The 25,532-nt window shown below is 39.3% G+C and overlaps 1 protein-coding gene across 1 annotated transcript; it reads right to left on the bottom strand.

The window, feature by feature from the left end:
- Nucleotides 1-14,754: 14,754 nt before the first annotated feature.
- On the bottom strand, nt 14,755-25,122 carry TYRP1 (tyrosinase related protein 1). Its single transcript, XM_062599761.1, has 7 exons — nt 24,744-25,122; nt 21,384-21,706; nt 19,852-20,056; nt 18,769-18,936; nt 17,001-17,180; nt 15,504-15,650; nt 14,755-14,960 (listed from the first exon to the last, which is right to left on the bottom strand). The coding sequence occupies exons 1-7, from the start codon at nt 25,120-25,122 to the stop codon at nt 14,755-14,757; spliced, it is 1,608 nt and encodes a 535-aa protein (XP_062455745.1).
- Between the last annotated feature and the right edge of the window lie 410 nt (nt 25,123-25,532).

The following is a 25,532-nucleotide window of genomic DNA, read 5'->3' as shown; positions in this document are numbered from 1 at the left end:
AAGAATGACCACAATAACAGCACATACAGTTGTGTTGGTCCAACCAATAAACAAAGAGAGTAATGTATGATTCCCTTTATTAGACTGACTCATAAAGACATAAAGAAAACATGACTTACTTGCAAAGACATTCAAATTTTGGTTCAGCTTCACTGGACAGAGAAAACTATGTGGCTTTGAAAGCCAATTGTGATGTTTTACTACTCTCTGGCACCATAAAGATATCCAGCATTCTTGAAACTTTTGTATCACATGGAACTGAGTAATGTGCATATTTTCAGTTCCAGCTAAAGCACAGGGAACAAACTGCTCATTACTATTTTTGCTGTTCCAGCAATATAGGGGTATGGTATTCTTCAGATTTGTCATGTTAAAAAGCAGAAAACAGGATTGTTCTTGCTCCATGTTATCACCAACATTGTGCTCATTTCTAGCTTTCAAACTAAGAAAGTATCACAGCTCTAACAGACAAAACTCTATCACCGGACCTGACATGGTCTCAACCATTAAAGCATATTAATCCCAGTCTATATTAGTGCATTTTCTAGAGAAGATTGGTTTCTGAAGAAATCAATTTATCTCTAGTTATTTTTATATGCAGGTACTGTTGAGGTCCACACAGTAAGATTCAGAGAAACAAAGTGGATGCAACATTCTGCCTAGATTCTTATTATGACTGTCCAAATACTTACAGCATTGTTTTCCATCATGCAAATCTAGGCTAAATCTATTGAGATTAGGCTAAATCTATTGAGATTAAGACCCAAACAGACCAGTTTATCATTGTCTCCTTGTTTCCTTTGCCTTTCCCCTTTTCCCCAGGAAACTGCCGATCACTTGCAGTACTACTTTCTTTTCCAGGCTAAGACCTCCGTCCCTGATGCCTAGCTGTGGTTCAGAAAGTCTCCATATTTTTGGTTGTTTTTCTGCCTGCAGAACCTCTCATTGCTCTTTCAGGGCCACTTCTATATAATACCAGAAGAGCTTAAGAGTTTGTTTCATTTCGTGTTTCTTTTCATTTAGAAAGAGTATTAGGGTATTTTTGGCCATCAGTAAGAAACAGTTTTGCAGATGAAATATACAAGAAAAATGTTCTTGTATCCATCCATTACTGGGGCAACATGGTGGTGGGGGGAAACAGGGGAAGATTCAGAAGGGGCAAAATGCTTTTCATGATATCGAAATTGTACAGTTTTTAAAGGTATGTTTACTTTCTTGTCTGTCTCTATAAATTAAAATCCTAGTACAAAAGATTCCCCCCACATTAGAAATGCAAGTGAGTGAAAGCTGTTTCATTTTGGAAACAAGAGATTGGATTCTTTTTTGATTAAATCCTCTGGATTCTGATATTATTTAAATCAATTTCAGTGAATATTAGTATTGGCCAATAAGCTAAAATAGTCTCTTGGATATACAGGATTTCATAATTTGTATTAACCTGTGTGGTTGGCTGCTCTATAAATCTACATTCTCTAGGAGTTTCAAGATGGTAGCAAAAGACTTCTGTCTTCTGAGCTAGGAAACCAGTAATCTTATTGAGACCACATTGCTAGCTCTCTGCCAGCTCTGAGTTTTGCAGAGAAATAAGTCCATCAGGGTGCTCCAGCCAGATGACAACAATCCAAACCCAGCGTGATTCCCAGACAAGGCACAAATCTTCTGGGCTGTTCTAGTAAAATGGTCATTTCGTAGCAGGGTCATTACTCAAAGTATAATGTTTTTCACCCTCCCCAAGCAGACAGTTGGAGGTCAGGAAGTGCATGCAAAGGAGGTAAGGATGCTGGTCTTTTTATCTTGCTGTTGAAAGATCCGCTTTTGATATTGTATTAAAGAGGATCCTCGTGCAACCTCTCCCCTTCTTCTTTTGCTCACTGCTTGATGTCAGCTAATCTTTGTTTAGTAGATAAAGTGGGCAAAAATGAGATGTTTGTTCACTACAGCAGCAGCTACGCAGACAGGCTAAAGACCCGTCACAAACACGGTAACCTCTATGTTTAGCCTTGCACTCACAGAAAACATAGCATTACAAGACAAATGTCAGTGAAAGTGGTGCTGAAGGCTGATCCTATTTATTATAGGAGGTGGATAGTGTTATCAAAGCTGCCAGGTGGAGAAGACTTACTTATTATAGACGGCTTCAGTATGTTTGAAAGGAATAAAATAAAGCAAACCTATTCAATTATTGCCAGGAATGCCTCCTCACCCTCCCCAAAGACAATTTATTTTAAATAGTGGAAGGAGAGGAAATGCCTCATTATTTTAGATGGCTTGAATTGCTTTCCATCCCTCCTAGTTCTATTGGGAAAATATTAAACATGGAAAAAACATAGTGGAATCAATATTTTTCCTATTGTGAGCTTTTAAGAGTATCTTCACTAACATTTATGGACAGAGATCAAGGGGAACCACATCCCCATGCTGACTTATTTCCTGCCTTCCTTGGTAAAGAACACCAAGGCATATTCATAGGTGCATTCCTAACTTGTTTATACACAATTTTCATTTGAATATTTTCACTTTATGCTTTTGTTAAGTGTACACAAACAAATAAAACACATCAGTGCCCACTGAAGTCAACCAAAATACTCTTCTTTGTCACTGGAGCTCTTCAGTTTGGTGTGACTTGCAGACGTTTTGCAATTGTATTAAATATACATTGTACCTCCAGCTTCATTTCAAGCCTTAGGTCAGTGGCTGTGTGCCACCATCCAACTGCAAAGTTCAGCCAGCCTCACTGTAGGTCTGTCCTAATAATCCCATCACCCTAGTGTTTCCTGTTAGTCTGAATTTCAGGATTTGATTGATTTCTAGACCCAAGAGTCAATCCTAATCCTGCCTTAGCTATTTGTTTTATACCCAGGACTGACAGCCTTATTTGCCCCAAACCCACACCCACCCAAGATGGAAATTTGTCCTGTGGAGCTCTACAGATGCCAGCCCAAATTCTACTAATCTAAATTCTGGTGGTCAAGTCAGCAGATCAGCCCTTACTGGTTTGAACCCTAATCTCATGATAAACCAGTTACTCCTGGCAATCCCTATGGTGTTTCTTCTTTTAATGCTTTCTTTAATATTGGTTTGATTTAATGTTCTTCTCTAAGATCACCAAGCCTAACCTAGTCTAGCAAGCCCTTGCCAGACATTGTACATGACCAAGTGTACAGTTTCCTATCCAAATTTCTTTACCTCAGCTGGTGACACTTGCATGACCTAGACCTAGAATTGTCCAATTAACATAAACCACTGTCAGCAACAAACTGGGCAGCACCTACAAAACCTAAATGTAACTCCAGTTGGTCCCCTCCTGCTGGCTCAGATCCTAGTCCAAGGCCCGTCCTAGGTATGTATGAAGCCCAATAGCTCCTAATAGCAGCAGTTCCCTAACACAAACTGTAGCATAAGTCATATGTGATGTTTCCTGGTTGTAATTAAACTTGCTTGCCTCAGGAAAAGAATAAGATCATAGCCTGATTGGTTGACTAAGCCTAAGGATCAGATTTAGGTTTAGTTTCAGGCTAAGGCTAATTTCAGCCCACTGAATATCATCATTGCAGATCTAAATTTTGCAGGGTGGCCTTGGGTGGGTAGTCCTAAATATAGTCAGACATCTGCTGGAGTAATCCTTAAGCCCACCTTTATTTTTTTTTTCGTTAGCCCTATACCTTGCTCTTGGGAGTCTAGTTTTTTCTCACACTAACCTTTTCCTTAGCTGATTAGTGTGCTCTCTCTTAAGACTGGTCTTCTGGCACCATCAGTCTAGCAAGGTGATGTCTAAAAACACCATTTTTAAACAGCTACAGTTGAAGGATGTGCCAGCTCAAATTCTAGCCCTTGAGTTAAGAGTTGGTTTAAATTCTTTTTCAACTTCATGAAAAGGGGTCCAGAATGAGTTAATAAATTAGTTAATTAGTCTGGAGCACAGTGATGTGAAAGGTGTACAGGATGTCTCTATGAGCTGTTGGTACTTACAGAAAATCTTTTCACCCAGGCACTCCTCATTTCATGATAAATTCATTCAAAATTCTGAAACATTACTGAAGAATCCTTTCACTCAAAAATATATAGTGTTTTCAAGTCAATAGTCATCTAAGCATTTGGTTTGCTGGACTATAAAGTATTATGCTGAAGCTCTATTTTATATTTAAAACACACTCCCATGCCTACAAATTCTTTTCTTTGAAGTAAGTATGAATCCAGAAGGAAATACAGTACCACACTGACTAGTTTTACGAGGTCAAAGATATCCTTTCAGACCCTTGTACCTATGAAGGAAGTAAGGCTGCAGTCAAAACGCTGTCCTAATCTCTTTCTTTCACTCATCTGGCATCTTGGTTTCGCTCCTCAAGCATCAAAGGAGTCAGCGATATATACATGGTGTATAATGTACCCATCTCTCAGGGACTATCAGCAGAGTATGCCCAACATAGGTTTAAGTGAAAATTCAAACATCATCTGGTTGTAGACAATAAAAATTTCCCATTTTCTCTTCCAGACTGCGCATACCCAGGACAGCAACATGAATTTCCTTATTTAAGAGCTATTGGACTCTACTTGCTTCTCTGGGGTGGAAACACAAGGTTAAGTTAATTGAGGAAACAGAACTTGTGCCTAGAAGTGCCTGAGCACAGCAGCTGAAGTCAAACTGCTAGTTAAAAGCAGCATGTAAAATACCCTAGAGAAAGGACTGGAGAGCTGGAGTGGAGAAAGGACAGGCTCACGTATTGGCATTTACAAAATGGAATATGTAACATAAATATAACAAAGCCCTTCCCCAGGATATTACAGAGTGCCAATTCGGAGCACGTTCACATCCCGCAGTAACGCTCTGAGATATTGCCATCTTGTGGCAAGCTGAGGACAAGGCATCAGCGCTGGCCCTCGTCTTGGTCCGCTTCAGCACCAGATGGAGGCCAGGAGGCACCACTGCTTGGGTGCTGGTCAAAAACCCCAACCCAAAATGTAGCCTGGGAAGCAAGAGCTACTCTAACTGCTAAATCCAGCTTCTAACGAAGATCGTAAACAGTCAGGGTCAGGCTGTTTTTCTTCTGAGATTTTAGAAGAGGCTTTTTTCTGGAAAAAGGACTACTAGGAAAGGCTATTACAATTTGGGTTTGGAGCTTTGGGGAAACTTGATCATGCAAAAAAACCAGAGCATTCAAAAATAAACAAGGCTTTGCTCTCCTATAAAGAAGTCTATAAAGTTATAGAGAAATAGCTACTCGAACAGAAACACAGATAGAGGAAGGAAACTACGGTGGTATAAATATAAGCAAATGTTTCCATGATGGAGTAGTCATTATTCCTTTTTTTTTAAAAAACTTTTCCCCAAAACTCGATTAAAGCAAACAGAACTAATTTAACATTTAACCCTCATTTTTGCTCATTCCCTCCTTCCCCTCCATCTTTTTTTTTAATTTTATTATTTATTTTTTTTTCTTAGCCAGGCAATCAATTATCCTACTTAAATGGATTTTTTCAAGTGAAAATATACTTTTAGACAAAAATGTTTTTCCAAAAGATAAAGTTTTCCATCAAAAAGTGAAGTTCACCTACATCAAGAGGTGGGCTACATTTGATAAAAGGGTTTAGGAAGGAAGTAGTTCAAGAGAGGTCTTGTCACACCAAGGAAGGCAAATCACTAGGACACCGAACAATCTTGATGCACTCACATGGCTTAAGCAAATGTCAGAGGAAAGCTGTGTTGTGAGCCTGGGCTTTCCTTGTCATTAGGGAACCAGGTAGCCTTAGCAAGGGCTGCCTGCTCGTTTTACTGGGGTCTGCTACTCCAGGGAACTCCGGGATGGAAAATGCAACCAATGAAAATGACATAGGACATAAGCTCGAGAAGTCAAGCTTCCTAGCATTCATGCTAGATATCCACCAGGATTACCAAGAACAGTGTTTGAACTTTGCTTTTCACGCCATTATCATTCACTGACCTGCATTTTACCTCATCCCAGCTTTCATAACTGAGAGAACAGACTTTACAGTTCTTACCATTTCACTAACATCTAAAGGGTAAGAGCCATAATTAAAACTTATGGCTATTTGCCTCTGGATTAGAAACAGTTATTGAGGTCAGCCGGTGCAGAAACACTGCTTAATGTCTATGATAAAAATAAAATGTGAAATACTCTAGTCTCTGCTGCTATATCTTCCCTTCCTTAAAAGACATTTTTAAGAACTCATTAAAGACTGTTCTAAAAGGCCTTAAACTGATGGCAGAACATGTGGAAAAGTTTTTTGGAGAAGGAAAGACCATCAGTGAAATAATGTTCCTGGCTCTTTTCTGTAGTTCAGAGCCTGATTTAACTTGTTTCTAAAACTTTGTTGATTAGCAGTTACCATACAGTTGCCACGCTCTCAGTTGCAATGTAACCAAGAATGGGGTAACAGGTCTCCCAAACTGGCAATCCCTTTTGCTCACCCTTGCAGAGAGCATTGCAGTGGGAAAGACACAGCGCCAGCAAAGCTGCAATGTAGCCTTCCTTCTGAAAGCTTCAGGGAGCACTGGGGGTGCTCTGGGTTACTACCAGCACCATCCGTAACCCAGCTGGGGAGAAAACACAGACTGGGGCTGCCTCTAAGTGGTGGTCTCCAGCTGAGAAAATTATAACTGGCCACCCTGATGTCAGTCTGATTAACATCAACATCACTTATCTGGATTTCTACTGGAATAAAGGGATGCTTTTTGTGAAGGCCTTGCTGCTGCAACTGCTGATTTATCTTCCAAGACTGACAGAAGAAAAGTATCAGAAATAAATAGATGAATTAAAATAATACGTTCCTAATAACTGTGTTTTGCAGACCTGAATTTTCGTCTTACTTGTAGATGAGGTATAAAAAAGAACATATTGCAATTCTTTTCTCAGCCTCTGTTAAAAAAGTTTAAAAAATCAGATTTACTTTCCCCAGTAGATTATGTTTACTGGAACAGTAAATGCAGAAACCAGAATGACTGGCTGGGTAGATGAGGGGAGAGCAGTGGACATATTGTGTACCTTGACCTCAGCAAGGCTTTTGACACTGTCTCCCACAACATCCTTCTAGGCAAGCTCAGGAAGGGGCGGGGGGGGGGGGGGAGTTAGATGAGTGGACAGTGAGGTGGATTGAGAAAGGCAGAGCTCAGAGGATTGTCCTCAGCAGCGTGGAGTCCAGTTGGAGGCCTGTGGCTAGTGGTGTCCCCCAGGGCTCAGTAGTGGGTCCCATCCTGTTCAACTTCTTCATCAATGACCTGGATGAGGGCACAGAGTGCCTCCCCAGGAAGTCTGCGGATGCTACCATGCTGGGAGGAGTGGCTGACACACCAGAGGGCTGTGCTGCCATTCAGAGAGACTTGGACAGGCTGGAGAGTTGAGCGGAGAGGAACCTCATGAAGTTCAACAAGGTCAAGTGCAGAGTCCTGCACCTAGGGAGAAATAACCCTAGGCACCGGTACAAGGTGGGGGCTGACCTGCTGGGGAGCAGCTCTGCAGAGAAGAACCTGGGAGTGCTGGTGGACGACAAGTTGACCATGAGCCAGCAATGTGCCCTTGTAGCCAGGAAGGCCAATGGTTTCCTGGGGTGCATTAGGAAGAGTGTTGCCAGCAGGTGGAGGGAGGTGATCCTGCCCCTCTACTCAGCCCTGGCGAGGCCTCATCTCAAATCCTGTGTCCAGTTGTGGGCTCCCCAGTACAACAGAGACATGGAGCTACTGGGGAGAGTCCAGCATAGGGCTACAAAGATGATCAGAGGGCTGGAGCACCTGCCCTGTGAGGAACGTCTGCGAGAGCTGGGCCTGTTCAGCCTGGGGAAGAGAAGACTGAGGGGGGATCTGATCAATGTGTACAAGTACCTGAAGGGAGGGTGTCAAGGGGACGGGGACAAACTCTTTTCAGTTGTCCCGTGTGACAGGACAAGAGGCAATGGGCAGAAACTGAAGCACAGGAAGTTCTGCCTGACCGTGAGGAGGAATTTCTTCCCTGTGAGAGTGACGGAGCACTGGACCAGGTTGCCCAGAGAGGTTGTGGAGTCTCCTTCTCTGTAGTTCTTCAAGGCCTGCCTGTATGCAACCCTGTCTAACATGTTGTAGGTGACCCTTGTTGAGCAGGGATGTTGGACTAGATGATCTCCAGAGGTCCCTTCCAACCTCATGCATTCTGTGATTATATGATTCTGTGAATGAGAGAAAATTGGGCATGTATTATTTCTGTTAAGAATTGTTTTCAAAATAGTGAGCCAGGAAAAATTTAAGTAGAAAGGGAAGATTATAAAATCCTCTTGGATTAGGAAATTGAGGGACATAGGTTAAAGTAATTTATTTGAAATCTTTGTTTAGAATTTGAAATGAGTTTTAGTTGGCAAGTAGAGCAGATTTCTGTTCTGTGCTAGCAAGTAACTGGAGCTGTTCTCGGAGGTGCCACGCTGTGACAAGCCATAAACCTAAGTGCAGCAAAAACGTGTTTACCCTGCTCTTACTTCCAGTAAGGGAGCGCAAGGGAATTTAATTGCAAGTGATCCTGAAGACTTAGCATAAATAAAAATTTAATTGTTAGGGAGAGGTAAAATGAAAGTTTCACCTTATTTCAAAGATGACAGTTTTGCTTCATGCTTGCGTTAAACCTGTTGATCAGTAGGTGTTAGCAAGAGTGACATTTTTTGTCATATAAATAAATAAGAAGTATTGATGATCCCTTATCACCCAAAGCCCAGTTGAAATCAGCATCTTTACTTTTGATTAATGCATTATGTAATCGTTCAGTCACTTGGTACTGTTTCACTTGATCTTATTTGTCTTTATCTCTGCTTGTACTGAGAATCATTCCTATTTATTGATTTGTGGAAAGTGTTACAGAGAGACTAAATTCTGCCTGGAGGCCTTAGGTACTGTGATATTGTTTAGAGTTTTTTTCAGATACATGCTCTAGTGGTCTAGAGAGAAATATTGTTTTTCCTGCAAACTTCAAGCCTTATAGCTTGAGACCATTTGAGCTACAACACAACCTTCATCTTCTAAACAAGCATTTTCTCTGCCTCCCCTTTTCTCCCTCTAGGTTTTTCTGTTACAAGAATTTGCTTCAGCACCAAAGACTTTTATCTGTATCAGTACTTTTCTCTCAATGTTTCTGAATTAATGCAAAATAAAATTTAACACCAATAGAAAACAGAGAGGTGGTTTGGACAGCTTAAAAACCTCTTAAGCAGAATTTCTATAACAAGTCCAACCTTATATTAAGCCTCATTTAATTTCATGATATTTCAGAGAGCTGTTATGTAGTTTCCTGGTTTGTGCAAAGTACCAGGAGTCTCCCCTCTATTGAACAGGAGCACTGACAGGAGGAGGACATTTGTCCTATTTCTGGAGGAGATTTTACTAAAAAAAAATAAAAAAATAAAAATAAATAAATCCAAAATCCATGCTTGGATATTTGACAAGGGTCTTACACTCAGTAAGTTTGTGCACACAAACCTAGCTTACTGCAGTAATCTACTATTTAGATTTCCTCCCTCACCCCAGCATTTGAGGGGCAAAAGGGGAAAACAGATGCACGTGATTGGAACAGGAAGCAGATTACTTAAAATCCTGTAGACATCAAGAACGGTTTTTTTCATGATGAGACAAAACAACCCACAAAATGCTGTATATTTGAAAATGTACATAGAAATCAGTGCAAGATTTATTTTAGTTGGAATTCTCCTATTTTAATTCTCTCTAATGAGCACTGGAAAGAACATATCGTGAATACTATTTCCACTTATGGTTCTTCATAGAGCAGTACCCAAATAAAGCATCTATTGAGGCCAGAAATTTCATTCTAAATTGGAATTGAAATGAGATTTCAAGTTAAAATTCATTTTTGAGAGAGAAGATCCACACATTTTACTCATTTTTTTTTTTTGAAATTAAACTTTCAGTTTTAACCAAGCTTCCTTGCCAAATTATTCTTTTGATAATCACATTTTTAGCTAGGAAACATTTTTTAAAAGACAACAAAAAGTGTTAAGTTGACAAAATGAATACATTTCGACAACAAATCTCATTTTGTGAGTCATTCCAGTTATATGTTGACATAAAGCCATTATTATTCAGTATTGCTTACACCTTCCAAACATAAGAAAGGCAACACTTCAGAGGTTAGAAATGTTTCTCTAGATTACCAGAAGTGGTTTATCTCTGTGTTCAAAGCAGGTGTTTGTGCAAATTATGATTTTATTGCAACTAAAAGGAAGTTAACTTGACTGCTTAATCTCCCACCAATATCCAAGTTCCTCAGCCTCTCTTTGAAAGTCTTTTCTTTATTTCATGAAGGAATACAAATTCATAAGGGAACTTCTATTTCACTAACTCATGCTCCTTTATTGTAGGTAAACAGTTTTAACTTCAAGAATATATATTTATTGAACAAACGATTCCTCATTGTATAACTGACTGCCTTTTTGGCAGGATAAGTTTTTCTGCAATAAACTAAACTGCAGAGATTTTTAATCCTTACCAGAAGATTTTCATGTAGGAGTAGAAATTCCTGTTACTGGAGATGTAGGGAAAGAGGAGAAACAGTACTATGTGTAACTCTGCCATTCGTCTCTTTCTTAAAGTCTTAAAGTTCATAAGTTATTTCTGCATTTTCCTCACCCTTGTCTGTGTTCTCTTACAGTATGGGTAATGACTCTCCATGCATTGCTGTTTTGTGTATCGACATCTCTTGTAAAAGAACTGACTAAGCCTGAATCAGCCATTGTAAATCTGCCAGTAAAACTCCCTCCAGTCCTGGTACTTCTTTCAGTTCTGTATCATCATTTTTTCTCTAGTTAGCTCCCCACCCAATTTATAGTCCCTGTTCTGATTCCTGTCTTTTCAGACTTATACATTTGGCACTTTATCAAGAGCTTCAGGATCAAAACAAATTTTAAATAAAATCTTTAAATTATAAAATAAAGCTATCAAGCTAGCTGGCATGGTCTACCTCTGATAAATCCATGCCATGTTTGATTGCAATTGTTCTTTTGCAGTTTATTCTGGAGACTGTTACACTGTGCTGTTGAGTCTAAATTAATTAACTTGTATAGATCATTTTTTACTTTCCTTTCTCTTCTCCATAAAATACTACTGCTCTCAATTATATGTTACTTTGACTAGATAAAATTATTCAACCCTCTTACAATTTCCTGTGTAATTTTTAAAGTTCTAGGGCAGAAATCACTTGCTTTCTTGATACAGATAAATTTTTTAGTTAGGCAAACTCTATACTCTCATTCCAATAACCTGTTATCTCTTTCCAGAGAAGATCAACACAGGTCATTCTACTGAAAATGGAGGATGACTATCTCTGACTTAGAAAAACTTATATGGATCATGCTAATTTTGACTCTACATTTACTGCATTTTCATTTACATGGTCAAAGAATCATTTTCAGTATTTCCTTTTCAAGTTCAAATACACAATGTTTTTGCCAATTCTCACTTTATTTCTATATTTCCTGACCACATATATATATTTTTTTTATTTTGAAGACTTAAAACCTTTATTTGTTTAATACTGTTTAGAGAGGATCTTGAATTACTGCCTCCTTATTTGAAGTTTGCGGTCTACTTATCTGTTTTTTTTAATGGAAAATATATCAATGGAGTTGATTTCAAAAGCCAAGGCTTAGATATGGTTAGAGAATAAGAAGGTAAGTAAACTGAAAAGCTCAGTAGCATCCTCAGCTGTAGAAGAGACATAGAAGACCTAGAAAATCACTATTTATGACAGTCATGCCAACTCAGTCCAGACAATAACAATATGACATTTTATTAGGCCAATAAGTATTGGAGGAAATAAAAAAAAGTCTATTATCCATGGGTTTCCAAGCTTTTAGCATCATTATCTATGTTTATTCAATCATTTACAAATTTTACATAAATTATGCAGTTCTATTTATGCCAGAGTTTCCATCTGACAGTGTCACAGAGATCACCGCTTGCGTGTAAATCTGAGCTTCCTTTCAGTTTTTCCTTAATGATACACTTTGCTTTCTGTGTCACAGCTGTTTTCTGCATGTATCTGAAAGTCTTCAGCACATGAAGTTAGCTCTATTCTTTCTTTCATTATTTCCAGCTCTTCTTTAGAGATGCCTGTATTACAGCCCTTATAGGAATAAACCTCCTCACAGCTTCAGTATGTGGGAGTTTTCAGTTACTATATTCTCTATTTCTTTCTTTCTTTCTTTTTTTTTTTTTTTTTTTTTTTTTCACTTTTCCTCCTCTCTGGTGACTTCTGTTCCCTGTCCTTGCCTCCACATAACAAGAAAAGGCCTATACTCATCCTATACTCATCACATACTCTATTTTCTGGGGTAGCTTTATTCTGCTTGATTTTCTCATGTGCTAGAGTTTTGTCATTTCAGGCCTAAATGAATTTTCCTCTTTAAATTGTTTCAGGGATTTGTTCAATTATCAATTAATCAATCAGATTCAATGAAAGGCAGGAAGTTTTTCACCAAGAAAACTTTCAGACAAGACTTTGCTCAGAGTAGTGCTGTGAAAAGTGATCAAAGACAGAAGGACTTCTTAGGTGCTTATCAAGGATGGGTCACAAATACTGTTCTCTGTTTTTCTCTTCCTGTACCTGCTTTTCTTTTTAAGTCTTTATCAAAATCCACCTTGCCTCCTTCATTTATGTGTGGCAGCTGTAATTGGCAGGCAGGTCTGCTCCTTTCCTGAGTTGCAAGACGTATGGGCTGCTCAGGACAGGAGCAACCTTTTGCTTTAAGGATTAAAACACTGCTTTAATGGTTAAAATCTTCTTTGCAAGATCTGATTTTGCCATCCCATTTTCCTTCTGCTCTCAGGCAGATGTACAGAAGTACATCTTCTTATCTGCAGAGTCAAAGCACTTTACCAAGGAAGCTCTATTATCTCTATTTTATAAATGAATAAAATGAGTCACAGAGGTGAAAATATATTGACTAAAGACATTTAGCAGGTCAGCAACAGAGCTAAGAATAAAATTCAGGTCTCCTGACCCCAATCCAAAGTACACTGAATCACCCTGCTTTAATCCATTGAAATCACTAAAGTGGATGATTTGTTAGGTTACTACTCAGTACAAGCAAGAATGGCAGAAACAAGCATTTAAGTCGAAATCTAAGCTGCTGCTTATGTACCTGCTGTACTAATTAGTTGGGCTGTAAGTAAATCCAGAAGTGTAACCTGAAGGTTCTTTGTTTAATTTGCTTTTGTGCCCTACTTATCACAGGTGAAAGTTTTCTGGCTAAATAGAATTTACATGTTTTAAGTTTTACTGCTGCTTGTGCTCCATCCTAGATAAGCTGAGTTGAATGGTGAGTGCCTGTTTTCCTGTTTACATCAACCTCAGAGCATAAATTATGATTCTCCTTGCAAGTGAGCAAGTGTGTTTTGAGCATGCCTAACAGTAGCTGAAACCTCCGGGGGTAGCACAGCATGAGGAAGGCATGGCTGGGAGTACAAGGCAGGCGGCTCTTGCTTCTTCTTGGTAGTGTCTGGAAGAGCTGCCTCAGGCTGCAGGAGTGAGTACAAATTACTTACTGTTTCTGTCGAAGCTGCAGTCAGACAGAAAGAGGGCAGGAGGGAGCCTGACTTTGTAGTCTGACAAGAAGGACGCAGCGGGGGTCTGGTGGTCTGGCCCAAGGAACATCCCTGCGTGTCAGTTAACAACAGCTAATTTGCAATCAAGAAGGAAGGAGACCAGCAGATTGATTGGTATCCAGTTATGAGGAGACAGAGGAGGTGAGGCTTTCGGCCAGAGGTCCTCAGGCCCTAGCTGTATCTATAAAGGCAGGTTGCAGATTATTGCTCTCCTGTTGGCTCATAAATCTTGAGATTTGGGCAGCACAGATTTAACTGCAGTTGCATATTACTATTTTCCTGGGTCTGTGCTACAGCTTGATGCCTAGGGCGTTCTCTCAAAGTGCAAGAGATATGGGTATAAATTCCCTCAGAAGCAGAGAAGGGATTTAAGGTTTCTCCTTGCTGGGGATACTGAAAGCAAGGCAGAAAGAAGAACCTCCTCCCAAAAAAAGAAGAAAAAAGAGAAGAAAAAAAAAAGTGAACTACTGCCAGCAGTACTTTCAAAGAAATGTGCCCTTCAGGCAGCTGTGTTTGAATGCACAGCTGAAGTGTCCAGATGCAAGAGTGGGTTCTTGGTAGTGAATCAAAGTCCACAGACACCTAAAAGCAATGATGTGATGAAAAATGTGCTCTGTGAGCAAAGTTAAATTTAAAAGACATCGTTCTCCTCAGCACTCCCTTGTAACTCCCTGCCTGGCCACTTTGAAACACATCTCCAGTCAGCACACTCAGATGTCTGACTTGTATTTTGGATGCTGCTTCTGAATTGAAGTGGCTAACTTTTAAACTTTTAAGAACTTTGTTGCTCAATGGCACAACAGCTTTATCCCATTTTAGATTTGACCTTATTTTTTCAGAAGCGTATTTTCAAAGAGAATGCTAGACAATAAAGTCAAAAGTCTTTGGCTGTCAGCAAGTTGCTAATTTTTACTAGATTTTACAGGAATATGAATGAACAATGCTTGGAGGTGAGCCCTGAAGAATTAATGAAATTCTATTAAAATTAACACAGAATTAGCATTTCAGAAGGTGATTTATTGGTACCTAGGTATGGTGAAATGTGAAGTAAACATGTCAAGACAGCTGACAGTTTATGCTCTTTATTTTAAAGCAGATGGATGACCACCATTTATAAAATACAGCAAAATAAACAATTCCAGTCAGATGCAAAATGAACCATCTCTTCAAACAACAGACTGGTTTGGTGTTGGTATGCCATCATAATCATCCGAATAGTGTTGATATTGGTCAGTGAGAAGAGGCTGATGCAGCTCATCTTTATTTTTCTTAACACGTACAATACATGCAGCAGCAGCAAAAATAATTGCAATGAGAACCAGTGCAGTCACTATTGCAATAGTTATCATCTCTGTAACACGGAGAGCCCGCCCTATAAGAGAGAAAACACGAAGAAAACTTATTAAAAGTAAGTATCAAGTCTACAGTGAAACACTGGAGGGACAAATCAAAGCTCAGTGCACATCATTATTCAATGAGTCACGAAGTACAGCTAGCTGAAATTTTTGGTTGATAGTATTTGTTCCAAAATAGGAGAAAACGTCAGTCTCTGTTGTTATCACATAGAAATGTGCCCAAAGCTTTCTTACACTCTCTCATTTGTGAGGGATTTGCATTGTCCCTAAAGACGTAAGAAATATGATACAGGATTAAGGATCTGTGCAAAGTTTAGATTCAAATGAGAACTTCTCCAAATTTTGAAGTGGATATTGGAAACTCTGTGGAGAAACAGAATGAATCTGTACTAAATCCCAAAAACAAGTAATTTGGAAAGTCAGACAAGAAAAGAGAAAGACCTTAACAAAGGTACCAAATTTTGTTAGTGTAATTTGAACTAACTTGCTAGATGAAATATAAGCCTAAAGGGAGAAAAGCATGATGAGAAAACAAGAAATATCTAGGTTTAACGGTTTACCTGGCCATTCAACTTCATAGCTGTATCCCAGGTTTTCTGGTGCAGTTACAAACATTTCATTATTGGTAACTGGAGGCCAAAAAGGCACCATATTATACTGCCGGTTATGTCCGATAGGGGCATTCTCCAGTGGGTATGTTGAGATATCTAATTTGGAAAGTCAAAGCACACTTCTGTAAACAAATAAAATCAAAATCCTTTTTTCATGTTTCTATGCCAACAGTACGTCAGGCTTTTGAGTACCTCTACTGTTATATTCCTAACCTACTCAGAAAGGATCTTTCAAAAATCCTTCAAAGAGAAGAATTGTTTCTCTAGGGTTCTCTAGTATGGAAAAATCCAGAATGGAGGGCTCAGCTCTTTCTGAAAGCTAAACTCACTAATGATACCTCTACCTATTTTTTTTTTTTTTTTTTTAAGAAAGAAAAAAAATCACAAGTATTTAAAAAATTTTGACCTGTGTTAGACTTTTTTATTTTAATGCAGAAAGGGAAAAATACCTATATGGAGAGCTCTAAACTTTTTTGCAATCATCTGGCTTTGTTCATTCAGCAGTGATGAAGACTTCTCTCATGCTGTTCAGGAGGGCAGCTGATATGAACTCCAGTGGAAGCTTTTTGCAATTTTATGGTGAATCAGAAGAAAGTCAGCTGAAGCAAAAAAAGAACCCCTCCCCAAATCCTCCAAAACTCCATTTTGGTAAGATGACGCAAAAGCTTGTGACAGATCACGTAAATACCACAGGGGGATACAATTGCTTCTCTGATGGTTTGTGTGGGAAAGTCCATGCTGCAGGTTGCGGAAACTATGTAAAGAAATTGTTGTGCAACAACAGCTGCAATATGTAGGAGGAGGAGGGGTGGGCTGGATTGTCCTAAAGGAACACAATCTCTGCTTTGTGCAGACCAGTGCAAAGCCTTCTCTCCTCATGCCGTTCTGCCTGCCTGCCTCCCCCTTTCCTTTCTTCTTTCCTTCCTCCTTTTTTTTTTTTTTTTTTTCAAAGTCAAAAAGACAAGGACAGAAACAGAGACTATCCTTTGCATGGATGTGGAAATGAAGAATGGCAGTAGTAAAACACAAAGGTGGTCAGAATGACTCGCAAGGATATGCATTTAATCTCATTAGACAAGAAGCACTGATATTTTGTCTGCACAGTGACTGAACGACCATGAAGAATTTGGGGCTCCCATGGTTACTCTGTGTGTGCTCTACAAAAGACAGTGACTTTGAAGATCTTATTTTTTTCAATTATACTTGGCATCCCCAGCTGAGTCCCTTCACAGAGAGCTACTTGGAAATGGATGTCAACTGATGTTAGATGAGGAAGAGAGATTGCTTGTTATTACTCAGTCTGTAGTAACTTTACTAACTTTAAAAATTCCAATCTTCCCTCCTAACCTTAGGAATATCTTGCTGTCCTACAAGGAGCAACTAAGTACTTGTGGCTGCAAACATCAAGGGCTGCCAATCCCTCCTGTGTTCATGCAGACGTCTTACCAGCAGAGTGCCTTCTCAGCCACTCATCAAAAAGAGCATCTGTAAATGTGTGCAGGAGGACAAAAATGGGATCATTCGGCGATAAATGGGTTTGCCCTCCTGTCCCATTCAGAAATAGATGAGCCAAGTTGTGAAGACTGCGAACTGCTGGGTCATATTTCCCCGAAGGATCACTGTACCCTATATATGCAAAGAGGAACACAGAAAATCACAGTGAAGATTTTATTTAGGAACTGCAATCCTAGTTGGATACTTCGTTCCCTGAAAGTCTGTCATGTTGTTCTGTTGCCTTGCTTTACATAACTGAGTAGCTAATTCTCTGCCTATTGGCATTTGAGAGATGTGTTTGCTATTTCCCTAGCACACATAAATTTCAGATTAAAAAAGCTTTTACAGGAGAATGCTAAGAATATGCAGTGCAAGGCTGCTAGGATGATGCTAACCAAAATATACTGCCTCATAACATGAGAGTAAAGGTGTATATTTAGGATATATATCTCTCTGAGCATAACTGAAAATAGCTGCCTGCATTTTCTAACTACTGGCATAAATGTGAAAATGTTGCCATCTATTCTTATAGGCCAACTGTTATCTTTCCACACATCTTCTCCATTTTTACTGCCAACACACTTCAGAAAGCTTCATGTGCCCTGCTTTCTCATTGCACATTACCTCCATAACTTTGCTAGCACCCACCAGCTGGAAATCCTGAAGTCAGGAGGTCATGATCTGAAGTATCATGAAATGTTCCCGTGTTTTCAAGCTCTGGCCAAACTCTTCAGGGAGAAGTTCACACAGTAAGGTTGCTAAAGCTAAAGGTAAACTCATAACACCGACATACTGATAGCCCATTTTTCAAAAGTACTAAGCATCCAAAGTTTTCATATATACTTAAAGGCTGATCCAAATTATTGATTTTGTTCTCCTAGAGAGACAAAATGAATCAGATCATCCCCTGTTATGACTGATGCTGCTTCAGAAGAGCTAGTGGATCTACTGGAGGTCTGATGGGGAGCTGAACTGCCATTTGGTAATCTTTTTTGGGGGGTACTAGTCTTGCCTGGAAATAAGCCTGAAGTATTTAAATGCAGAAAATGTCAGCAGAGTACTGGCTGAACACTGTGGATCCAATATGCAGGTTGATTTCTGTATTTGGATATGCATGTGGAATGCCAGTGACTGAAAATTTCATTTTAAATGTATAGAGCTTAGAGAGGAAGAATAGAGTTATATGGTCCAATAGAAAAGAGCTGATGTACTCCCTGGTTAATCTTTTCACCGAGTTCAACTACTACTTCAATACAATTTCAGTGAGCATTGCCTATATTTACTTTTTCTTTTCTTTTTTTTTTTTTTTTTTTAACTTTAATCCAGATACAAGATTAAATAAACAATAAACACCTGTTTACCTGGCTTAAGAATGATAACATATCTGCATCATTCCACAGGCAAGGGCAGTTTGTTCTCAGCAGCAGCAACCTATTACTGTATTCAGGGGCTGATCTTAGCTGCACCAAGTTTCTACTTAGCATTCCAATGACAGAATTTTGAGACTTGTATGTCTTTTAGAAGCAAACATAAGCTATAGAGAGTAATTCACACAAATTAAGAAAGCTTATTTCCACCTAATATTAAGCTAGCAAGAACAATGCATTCTCTGTGTCCAGCAGATTGTCTCCAAGCTCTTATTTCTCAACAGAAGATAAGCTAGCCTGCTTCCCTGGCTTATTTGGAGTTTTATCCAGGTACTTTTGTTTGTCATACCTACCTTCTACTGTGTTACGGAAACTGTCTGTTGAGTTGGAATAGAAAGGAGGAGTGTCAAATACGCCAACTTCCAAACACAGAGCAATGTCCTCAGGCTCTGGAAGACGCTGTACCATAGGCCGGGCAACATTTCCAGCAGGATTTCTTCGGATGGGACCACCCTCAGTGCCTGGGGGTAGGGAGAAGAGAGAAAACAACAGTGAATGAAAAATAATAAGCCACAGAAGGCATCCTTCTAATGGTTTAATGATGAAGAAAAACCCTCACAGGTGACACTTAAACTGAAAGAACAGATCAGGTTCTCGTGTCAGGGAAAGAATCTGAATCTTGGTACTGTCTCGTGTGCTGGATCTGCTGAAGCAATGATTTTTAAAAAGCATCTAGATGCTTCTCACTGGAACTTGAGATTCTGCTGCATGTAAGTGATCTGGGAAATTTTGCTGTAGTTCTTCAGTGTGACTGCTTGACAAGACCTAGGACAAAAATTTTGGTGTAGCTCAGGAAGGGAATACACAAATATAGTTGATTATGTAGGCAACTAACTCAGCACTGTGCTTTTCCCTCTATCTCTATGGAGATGCTGAATTAAAGCTTGAGAGTGATGAATATGTGAGAGTCGTCTCAGGAATTGCAGTTCTTACAGCTGAGGTACCTTTTCTAGAATTCAGTTCTCTTCATATTCAAAAGCTATTCCTCATAGTTAACACAGCTGGTGTTATATCTTGTCCCTTTTGAAGCAGATATCATGAAGGTAATAAATGGAGAAGTTAGAAGAAAACTTAAGCTTCAGTTAAGAACTGACATTACTAGGTCTAAATACTTATGGCACAAGTGATGTATAGATACTGCAAAAGGAGGAAAGTCAAAGTGTTTAACTCCTCCTGTGTCATAAGTTCTGATCAGATATTTAGCTGCATGGTGCCTCAGTGCAAGAGAGATGAAAGTTTGTCCCACCTAAGAGACTGATATATGAAATTTGGGTCAGGAATATTCAGAAACACTTTAAGACTTTTTGGCTGGAATCATTGTGTTCTAATGTAATCTACTTATTTACTATTAGAAGAAATTTCTCCATCATACTTACTGTTACAGATAGTTCCCAATGTGTCATAGTCTTCTATGTTTTCACAGAGCACTCGCCACTGAGAAAAGATGGAGTTCTGACTGATAAGAGAGATGTCAAAATTGCTTCTAGCTCCCATCAAGTCATCTGAGCAGATATCACAGGTATTTTGCCCCGTCGCAAAGTTCCAGTAGGGAAGTCCAAAAGTGGGGTCTTGCAGCATATTCTAAACCACATAAATGTGATGTTAGTGTAGGTTTTCCCTAGACAAGTTTAATATTTACTGCTGAAGTGATTTTCAAAAATGGTTAAAAACATTATAAGCCTTAGACAGAGTTCTGCTTCACAGAGGGAGGAAAGCTATGGAAAATCTATGCAATCCAAGAAAAAGCTTTCTGTAGTTTTTCACTTTGTTGCCTTCAACCATTCAACAGCACTGAGAGTCAGACTGTTGAACTGAGCCTTGGGCTCCCCGCATGAATAAGACCACCTACAGTACATCTTCCATGAAGCCATGATTAGTAAGAAACATTACTTAATACTGATTTCCATTTTTTCCTACTGTCAATCCACATCAGCAGCCTTTGTAGCACATAGAATAATTAAGTAAGCCAGTTGCTGAATGACTGAACAGATGTGATGACAAAGAAAATTGGCCCTTCAAATTGTCATTAGTGGTTGTAATTGAACAATTCTGGAGTATCCTTTGATTTCTAATGTTCATAAACCAGGATTTGCTGGCCAACCAAATTAGTTTATCTGTGATCTAGTTTGCTAACATAAACAAGAATATTTATTAAACTACGAAGAGCTAGAACTCCTCAGGGCTTCCACATAAAGAAATGTTACTAATGTCCATGGAAATTTTGTTTTTGAAGATAATTTGATTTAATGCCATTGGAGGTAATGGAAATATTTCAAGTGATTTCAAGGAATATTTAATTGCAATCTTCAAAACTTTCTCTGCTTTAAGAACAACAATTGATAAAGTAATCTATTCCTTTTAGGAACAGATTCACATAAGGAAAGAGGGGTGAGGGCAAGAACTTCTGGTTTATAGAATAAAATTTCACAAATCACTCATTTTTCTGATGAGTTACACAAACCATACAAATGAAATGTGGTTTTGAATCCACATGCCACATGTGTATTATTTTTCTTTAGAATATGTACTACTTTGATTAGTCTAACTTAAACAAGAGTTGGGGCTTCAATATTAAAAATAATACTAGCAATAATTTGTATTGATTTAATTAAATGTCTTCTGTTAAAAAGTTTAGAATTTGTACTAAGTTTTAAAGATGACTTAGATAAGGCTTATTTTCAATGACTGTTTCAAATGTTATTTTTATCATCTCTATATTAATGATGAAGACTTAAACCCACTATTAAGTTTATTACATCTTTTGAGATACTGAAAATAAACAAGAATTATTTCAACAGGTAGAAAGACCAGAAATATTTTTCTCTACTGCAATAGGGGCAAAAGATGTTTTAACTGTACAAAGCACATGAACACAATGTTAAATGCTCAATGTTAAAGTAAGTTTTACCTGCATATCCCTTTCCAGCTGCAACAAATGGTACCTATGCCAAGTAACAAAAGCTGGTCCCTCATGAGAGAAATCAACTCCTCCAAAACTCTGCTGCCCTGTACCAAGGAAAGTCTTCCTCACAGAATAATAATGAGACCACACAAAGTAGTTATAAATGGAGACATTCTCAAACTGTGGTGTGTTGCCGTCAGGTCCAAATATTTCCTCACGTCTCCTCGTGGCTATAACAATGTCAGGGTGGATTGTCACCTTGGCTTGGTGTAAAGCATTCACAAAACGCCTCCTTTCTTCTGCGCTCAGGTCCAGAAGATTTCTCCTAACTGTGAGGATACAGAAGATGTTAACAAAGCAGTAGATGGTCCAGTCTGATCTTGTAAGACTGGTGTATTTATTCCTTTTAATTCTAAGTGAGTCTCTTTCTTCAGGCAGGTCTCCAATTTTTATTGGGACGATTCACGGACTGCTAAGTATGAATTAAAAATGTCACTTACTATCAGAAAGGCTAGGCAGGGTAAAAATAAAACCCAGCACCCTGAACATTTTAAGTGCTCAGGATTGTTACAAATTATTCTTTGTTCCTTTCAAAGAAATAAATAAAAAGGACAGTTCTTAGTTACAGAAACCTGGCAGAAGTTTGTGCAGAATACTTAGCATTTCTTGTGATAACACTTTAAGAAGAAAAGATCTTGACAGTTTATTGAAAACATTTTCTAAAATACATTGCTGGTGCTTGAATCTTTGTATGGAAATGGTGAACTCACCAGTACATTGTGAATTTTGTGCTGTACAACAGCTCTCCTAAAAGTCATTACCTGCTATTATTAACAGTAGCCCCGTCCTAGTCCTTTTCATAGAATCATAGAATCAGCAGGGACCTCTGGAGATCATCCAGTCCAACCTCCCTGCTCAGCAGAGTCACCTCGAGCATGTTAGACAGGGTTGCATCCAGGCGGGCCTTGAAGATCTCCAGAGAAGGAGACTCCACAAACTCTCCGGGCAGCCTGTGCCAGTGCTCCGTCACTCTCACAGGGAAGAAATTCCCCCTCATGGTGAGGCAGAACTTCCTGTGCTTCAGTTTCTGCCCACTACCTCTTGTCCTGTCACATGGGACAACTGAAAAGAATTTGTCCCCGTCCCCTTGACACCCTCCCTTCTGGTACTTGTACACGTAAGTTTTTAGCAGTAAAGTGCCAAAGAGCTTTAAAATATCATTATTTACGGTTTACAGATGGAGAAAGGGATGAACAAGGAAGGAAAATGACTTGTTGAGGTACCAGTATATCTGGAAGAAGAATGGAGTCCATGGCACCTCAGTCCCAGTCAAGTACTCTGTCATCTGGACTGAGAAGATTTCAAACTAAATTTAGGCTAAGCCACAGATAAAAGCCCTCATAGCTATTCTTCAACAGACACCCATTTTCATTACAAGGAATACTGTCAAATCCATAATCTCCCAAATGAGCGACAGATTCTATTGATATGAGAAGCAACAGATCTCTAGCATGAATTAGCATGAAGTGTAGAAGCAAATTATATTTCACTATATAAAGGAAAGTGGATAGAGTCGGTGATATGTTGGCTTCACTGAAGTTTATAGAAATATTTCACCAAAGGCTGAATTTCACCTAGGAATTCTGTATTTTGATTTGTGTAATTTTCTGTTGTTGCAATGCTTAACTGATATGCCAGCAGTGGTGACTGAGCATTTGTTGTTGTTGTCGTTAAGTTGTACACTGAAAATAGCCATCTAATTTTGACTTGCATAGACATCTTAAACTTTTCATTTTTTAAAAATATTTGTTCAACAACAAGAACAACAAAATTGGAACTATTATTCAGGTTAGATATGAATTTAAAAGGGTTGAAGATGCCAAACTACATTTTACAGCTATTTTATTTGTATATACCAACAGTAATCTTGTAATTATTTCTACAGTCTAAAGAGCTGAGACTAGCTTTATAAATGGGCAGTGTAGGTGACTTACTTATTGGAAATATAAGGTGAAATAAGAAGCTATTTTCCTATATTTAAACTCATATTGTGCATAATGAATCTAATTTCCTTAGCATTTTAGTGAGCAGATAGGAATTTAGTGAGAAGAGTAAAAAACACTCTTGCATGACCCAGAAAATTGGCTAAAGCTGTTTTTTGCCTATGCTCAGATTTACTTTACTAAACTTATGTATGTTAAAATTTCTTTCTTGGTTATTTTTCAGAGTTCTCATCACTGTTAATGAGAATAGGCCAGATCAGCAGAAGGTGGAACCTGACATAACTGATCCAATTCATGAGCAATACTTTCTGCTTTCTAGCCTGCTTCTGAGAGCTCAGAGGACAAATAAAGTGCCAAGGTCTTTCCCCACACCCTAGGTTCAGTAGGTTTTTAGGAATTGAATGTAAAATTGTTGAATTATTAAGCTTTATTTTGCTAACCCTTGTTGGAACATGTCACTAGCATTACTCATCTGATGAAAATAATGAATGTTGATTTTTATTTCTGCAAGAAGCACTGCATGTTCATGCTAGATACTTGTTGTTTCTCATGCCAAAAGAATGCATTATTCATTTAGGGATTATAGATTTTATAGGCTTTCAATAACACATTTAAACGTCCCCTAATAAACACTGAAATCTTATTAATTCAAATGACTTTGACTTAAGAACAAAGATATATTTTCAAGTCTGTTGGTCTTTTTCAATTTACTGGCAATATTCTGTATTTTTCCTAGTCCTGCAGATACTTCATGAGCATTTCAAATATATCTAGATATTTGTATACTGATATTCTGGATTAAAGTGAAACAGGAGAGCTCTGAGAAAGGCCTAGGGAGTCCCTGTACTGATTCATTCATATAGTTCATGAGTTAAGGTTTTTGAAGGCTTTGATAATAACTATGCAAGTAAAAATTTACAAAACCAGGTGCATAGGCTAGAGCTATATTAAGGGATTTTGAATCAAAATAACTACTTTTGTGCTTAAAGTGTTTATAAGCTGTTTATCATGGTGTCTAGGTATACATTCTCATACATACAACCGTGCGTTTATGTCTATATAAATCATTTTACTCATAAGTAATTCCAAAGAATATAGATATTTAAACTGCATATGTTCTATTCTTCAACAGTCTTGGTACCAAACCTGCACTGCTCTTCTCCTCCCTTTTAACTAGTGGTAAATATAGGTTGTTGGTACACAAGCTAAACGGTTCAGCTTAATGACTTCTATTGCAACATGCATTTCCCCCCAGAAAACATAAGGGGCATCTTATCTCTCAAGGAAATCAAACATTCCAAGTATACTTACAACAAGACACGGCCAAGAGTCAATTTTCAGGTCGTCTTTCCGATGTTCTTACCTATATTGGTTGGTTGGCTGCAGGTAGGTCCGCTCCAGCCCGGACGACACGAGCCGCAGTTGTAGCCGGAGAAGTTACCGTTGCACCGGCAGGTCTGGTTGAAGAAGCGCAGGGGCCACCGCTCACGGTCGTCCCGCCCGTCATGTACGTACTGGGGGCCGTGGGGCCGCGAGTCGGCCATCACCGGCATGCACCTGCCTCTCCCCGTGGACACGCCGCACTGGTCCGTGCCCGGCCCCAGCACGGGGAAATAGTCTGGGCAGCAGGCGCCGCTCCTCAGGGCCTCGACTGTGGCACACTGGCGGGGGAACTGGGCTCCCGCAGGGCTCGGGAGCAGTGGCGAGAGGAGGAGCAGCAGCACGGACAACCGCAAAGTCATCGCTCCCAGGAGCCAGGGTCGCCGGAGAGCCGAGGGTCAGCGCGCCGCGTCTCCAGCCTCGGGGCAGGCAGCAGCTCTGGCTAGCCCTAGGGATACAGAGAGCAGGAGAGGAGTAGCAGCGGGTGATACAAACTGCCACACCACCCCTTCCACCCCACTTCTCTCCTTTCATGATCGGTCTTGAAAAGCGAGCAGCTCTGATGACCGAGTCCCATGTCCTTCCCTGCCTCGTAGTCAGGGCAGTAACCACCTGCAGCTGTACCTATTCGTTGACCTCTGAGTACTTCCCACATGTTCATTCCTATGGTATCACTGCCGGGCAGGTTTACTTCGCTACCACAAAACAGCAAAACCTGTCTACGGCACCTGTACTTCAGCCTAAGTTTTTCTTCAGTTCATGCCTTTCTTTT

Source organism: Rhea pennata, chromosome Z (genome assembly GCF_028389875.1).
Source record: "Rhea pennata isolate bPtePen1 chromosome Z, bPtePen1.pri, whole genome shotgun sequence".
In the NCBI taxonomy this organism is placed as follows: Eukaryota; Metazoa; Chordata; class Aves; order Rheiformes; family Rheidae; genus Rhea; species Rhea pennata.
Note: the sequence above shows the minus strand (reverse complement) of the source record. Positions and strands in the feature narration are given on the sequence as shown.

What these genes read in the sequence shown, in the direction of transcription:
- TYRP1 (XM_062599761.1), bottom strand. Translation starts at nt 25,122, where the DNA reads ATGACTTTGCGGTTGTCCGTGCTGCTGCTCCTCCTCTCGCCACTGCTC. An exon ending in AGCTGGAAAGGGATATGCAG is followed by an intron (nt 20,057 to 21,383) that starts GTAAAACTTACT and finishes TATGTGGTTTAG; the next exon opens with AATATGCTGCAAGACCCCAC. An exon ending in TTTCCGTAACACAGTAGAAG is followed by an intron (nt 17,181 to 18,768) that starts GTAGGTATGACA and finishes TTGCATATATAG; the next exon opens with GGTACAGTGATCCTTCGGGG.